This window comes from Cricetulus griseus, chromosome 2 (assembly GCF_003668045.3).
Source record: "Cricetulus griseus strain 17A/GY chromosome 2, alternate assembly CriGri-PICRH-1.0, whole genome shotgun sequence".
NCBI classification, from domain to species: Eukaryota; Metazoa; Chordata; class Mammalia; order Rodentia; family Cricetidae; genus Cricetulus; species Cricetulus griseus.
The window spans coordinates 369,295,254-369,300,696 of record NC_048595.1 but is presented as its reverse complement, the minus strand read 5'-3'; the positions used below and the strand labels follow the sequence as shown (position 1 = coordinate 369,300,696).

Here is a 5,443-nt window from a genome sequence, read left to right as displayed (position 1 = left end):
CAGTGGTTCATCTACAGATTTTTTGTCACAATGATGTGATGTCATGTGGAATCTATTCCTGGGAATAGGACTAACCAATACAATTCCTTATGGAGCATTAATTGAGTCTTTGGGAGTCATACTCCTATTAGCCCAGTCAAAGAAATCAAATCAGATTCTTCATTATTTACACAAACCTCATTTGATCTTAGACAAGGACAATTCCTTGACACACTGAATGCTCTGATTTTCTCCTTTGGCTGCAAACAGATATTTTATGAGACATGGAGCTACTAAATGATAATCACAGAGGCTCTGCTCTCTTAGCATGATGTAGTAAGTCAGAATCAGAGGCAGGACTGGTTATGCTGGTGCCTTCAAAGAGACCAACACCAGCCAACTAGTCATCCATACAGGTGAGGAATGGAGGGGAGATAACATGTAGACTGTGGGCAGGCTCAGGGTGGGAGTGATCAAAGTTTAAGCACTGATTGAACACTAGTTAGTGTTAAAGATGAGAGTCATAGGTTTAGTATGATAAGATGCTGGCTAGTGCTGAGGGTGGAGAACAGCCATCAATTTATTGTACATTCTGACTTCCAACAACAGAAGAGAATTTATCCTCAGGTAATCAAGTTTTGATAAAATCTCTATTCTCCATACTTCTAATAATAAGAAAATAAAGCCATGGTTCTTACATTTCTTTTTTGTGTCTAATAAGTTTTGCCCCTTATCACAGTTTCTCTGGAATATCTCTTGATGAAAATGCTAAAGATGGTCCACACGATATAGAGACTTCACAACTTCCACTTGGTTAGTTAGTTTACAAAGTCACAGAGGCAATTGTATAAGGAAGATTAAACCTGTCTAAGAGCAAGTAACTGCAGTTTCTCAAGATTAATAATGCTCTATTTTACAGAAATAATAAAGGGCCTTTTAGGACCTTTTCAACAGTCTTCAAATGCCAGACAGCTCTCCCTAAAGAAATCTCCTTGGACCAGTATATTACTAGTATTATTTGGGATATATTTATGACTTTAAAAAAAATCTCTTATGGTGTGCTGACTGTCCTAAATGATTACTGAGTTGTAGGAAGTTACTGTTTACACTATGGATACCCTTAAGAATTACATTAAACCACATTTTATTATCAGGTCCAAATTTAATGTGTGCAATATTTCTGTGGTCTCTAAGAAACATTTGAGCATATTTTTCTGCAGTGTCCCCATCTTGTCATTTCAATAATATTCATGAATTGATGTATTTATGGACCTCTTTGTTCATATTTTTATTTAAATTTTATTTTTTGACTGTAAATAGGTTTTAGTGCAAATAAATCATTTAATAACCTTATTAATGTACTACATCTAACTAGAGTTACTATATTTTATCTTACATAGTTAGAAATTACTACTAAATGTGATATATTTGTTCCATAACTTTCATCTGTACAGTTGCTGAGAAAGCAATCATTATGGTTTATATATCATCACATAAATGGAAATAACCCTGGAATACTGGAAGCAAATTTAAAGTCATTTACTTGTTAACAATGATAATTTGTCTTATAGAAATTTTCTTCCATTTTCAGGTTAAGCATTTATTCAATTGATTTACTCAGTTGTTACTCTAAGATGAATGAGACATTTATACTCACTAAGCAATTTTTCTGTAAAAATATAAACATCCAGATAGAATATAAAATTATTTTGTACCCCCATATGGTAGAATTTTATTGAAGAACAACTCCAAAATTACAGAAAAGTTATAAAAGTATTGAAAATACTCATTTACCTCTATCTGTACTGTACCTTAGCAAAAACTTTTAAATAAAAAGCTTTGCATCCTCTATTAACTTTCTATAATCTTTCCTGTGTCCATCTGTCCACCAAACAGCTATCAAGCATCTGTCTTTTATCACCATTTATTATCTGTCATCTATTTGTAGATCTATCAACCTCATCATCATGTCATCCATGATTGTTAGTTTGTTATGATTTCATTGTTAGAATTCAGTTGTATCTTCTGGGCAGGAATGTCATTTCAATGACATGATATCCTGTTCAAAATATTCCAGCTTCAGCCATATAGTATTGGTTTCTCAAAACACTGACATTCTCTAGAATCATATGATTATGGAGGAATCTAATAGATCTCTGTAACATAAAATTTCCTAATTTTCGTTTTGTAATTAATAACTGATTTGTAAAAGGATGGCAAACACCATGTAATTGTATTGTCCACTGAAAACATACCAGCTAGTGTTGCATACACTCATGTCAGTAATGCCATTTGATTTACTAATAGTTTGGCTAATTCTTAGTTTGGCTATTAATTCTTGGAAAACTTTTGTCTTCACCACTCATTAACTTTTTATGTACATTTATATGCATATATGAATATTTACTAATTAATATTTGGATTGTTAATTAATAATATTAGCATACACTTCATATATATATGAAAATCACATGCATATATGAATATATGAGATATAGTCATGGGAATGTTTATATATGTGTGCATATATGAATATATAAGGTTGCTAATAAATTATTTTATCAATTATTTACTGCAATTCTTTCTCTTCATGTTCAAATTTTCCTAGAACTGAAGATAAAACAAAAGAAAATGAGAAATGGTAGAAAATTTCAATGCAAGTTGGGAAGGGCACTTTATTCTTCTGGGTTTTTCTAAATGGCCTAATCTAGAAGTTGTTCTCTTTGTGGTGATCTTGATATTCTACTTGATTACACTGACAGGCAATCTCTTTATCATCATCCTGTCATACCTAGATTCCCACCTGCACACCCCTATGTACTTCTTCCTCTCAAATCTCTCTGCTCTGGATCTCTGCTACACCACCAGCTCTGTCCCTCAGCTGCTGTTCAACCTCTGGGGTCCAGAGAAGACAATATCTTATGCTGGATGCATGCTGCAACTCTATTTTGTCCTTGCACTGGGTACCACAGAGTGTGTTCTGTTGGTGGTGATGTCCTATGACCGCTATGCAGCTGTGTGCAAACCCTTGCATTACTCTGTCCTCATGAATCCTCGTTTCTGCCACCTGCTGGCTGCAGCATCCTGGGTAAGTGGCTTTACCACCTCAGCACTTCATTCTTCCTTTACCTTCTGGGTACCCCTGTGTGGACATCGCCAAGTGGACCACTTCTTCTGTGAAGTCCCAGCACTGTTGCGCTTATCCTGTGTTGATATCCGTGCAAATGAGCTGACCCTCATGGTCATGAGTGCCATTTTTGTTGTTATACCACTTATTCTCATTCTAAGCTCTTATGGTGCCATTGCATGCACTGTCCTAAGAATGCAGTCAACCACTCGACTTCAGAAAGTTTTTGGGACCTGCGGAGCCCATCTTACTGTTGTTTCTCTATTTTTCATTCCAATTATGTGCATTTATCTTCAACCTCCAACAGAAAATTCTCAAGATCAAGCAAAGTTCATTGCCCTATTTTATACTGTTGTCACACCTAGCCTGAATCCTCTCATCTATACCCTAAGAAACAAAGATGTCAGAGGGGCAATAAGAAGGGTGACTGGTCATGAAAGGGAGTTATGAGAGAAGTCTCCTACTGTGCAGTCGTTGATTAAAAAAAAAGGTCTGATCCGTCATAAAAGACACTTCTTTTTTGCAATTTCTCCTGGTCATAAAAAGATATGTGAATCTTAGAAACTTTCTACTTTAAACAACACAATCAGAAATCTGTTCCAAGTAGTTCATCCCTTCATTTGTCTATTTTACTCAGGAACATATTCCCTACTGACTTTACTTTTAAATCTTATTATGTGCTTATTTTCTTTTAGATTTCGGGATTCTTAGTACTTTAGATGGATGCGGCATACCTTTTAACTAAATAGAGCTCTCTTATGGATAAAATTGCAATCTGAATTAAAAGAGGAAATTCCTGTATAAATTTTGGTTTGTCATGGGGCACATGCTAACAAATTAAGGTAAATGTAGAATATGTGTCTATTGTTGAGTTGAGTGTATGATGATGCTAGTAATTAAAATAAATCAAAAGAAATAAATAACTTAATTTGATTTAGTGAGCTTTGTGACATAGTGAAATTATGTTGAATGGAATAAATTAGGGTGACTTATATTTCCACCTATCAGCACCTTGCTTTTAAAAATAGCATTATGTTGTAGTTCTTTAGTTTGGGGCATTGGATTTTAAATAAAAATATTAAAATGGCTAGAATTATTAGGGAATGATTCACATAAAACTTCATTAAACAATGGACATTTTATGGTTTTATGTTTATGTACATTTTAGGGTTGTATAAGTTATAGTATACTATATGTATTATACTATACTGTAGCAGACACACACACATACACAAATATATAATAATTCTTTGGTCAAATAGATGTTTTACATTTTTTCCTCTAATCTCTAGATTTTTTTTGTTCTTTTAAAAATACTTTCAAAAGAGAAAAGCTTTAGTTTTAAGGAACTAAAATGTATTCTTTAAATTAGGCTCCTAGATTTTTCATGAACATTAAATTATGGAACAATTTGAGAACTAGTAACCTATAACCTTTATTATTTGATATTTCTTTCATTCCAAGTGTTATTTCTATGTCTTTTGCTAAGTTTACTTTTGAGAGTTGCGTAGTTTTGAATAACACAGTCAGTGCTGTGTACTACAGCTGCCCTTTGTAAACTGACTGTATCCTGTAACAGTGATGACTAAACAGCTCAATTCATTTGTAGTCCAAGTAAATTTATTTGAATATGCATGTGTGTAACGTGAGTGCTTGTCTGAATGTGTGTTCACTTGTGTGTAGAATCATTTCTGTACACATGAATGTGGAGGCCCAAGGTTGATTTGAATTTCAGGTGTCTTCCTTGATTGCTTTCTATGTTTATTGATTGAGGCAAGGTCTCTCATTGCATCCATATATCACTGATGCTGGATTGTCTGGATGGCCAGTTTTCTATGGCCACATATTTATTACCATATGTGGTGGTTGAATAAAATGGCCCCCATAGGCCCAAAGGGAGTAGAGCTATTAGGAGGTGTGGACTTGTTGGAATATGTGTGCCTTTTTTGAGGAAGTATGTCACTGTAAGGGCAGGCTTTTAGCTCTCATATGCTCAAGCTATTCCCAGTGTGTTTCACAGTCTCTTTCTGATCCATGCAGATAAAGATTTAGAACTCTCAGATACTTCTCCAGCACCATGTCTACCTTCACACTGTCTTGCTTCCTACCATGACAATAATGGACTAAACCTCTGAAACTGTAAACCAGCTACAATTAAATATTTTCTTTTATAAGTGTTATAGTGGTCATGGTGTTACCTCACAGCAATGGAAACCCTAATACACTATGTTTTCCTATTATATATTAAAACTTATGTGATCTGCTCCAAGAAAACTTTGTATTTCTTCACTTTTTGAATGTTTAATTAGTCTCCTCTTGTTTTATTTTGTTCCAGAA

At 34.2% G+C, this 5,443-nt stretch overlaps 1 protein-coding gene across 1 annotated transcript; it reads left to right on the top strand.

Annotated features, from left to right (window-relative positions):
- Positions 1-2,617: 2,617 nt before the first annotated feature.
- LOC100751826 (olfactory receptor 2J3) lies at positions 2,618-3,556 on the top strand. The gene has a single exon (XM_027400026.1). The coding sequence runs from the start codon at positions 2,618-2,620 to the stop codon at positions 3,554-3,556; it is 939 nt and encodes a 312-aa protein (XP_027255827.1).
- The last annotated feature ends 1,887 nt before the right edge of the window (positions 3,557-5,443 follow it).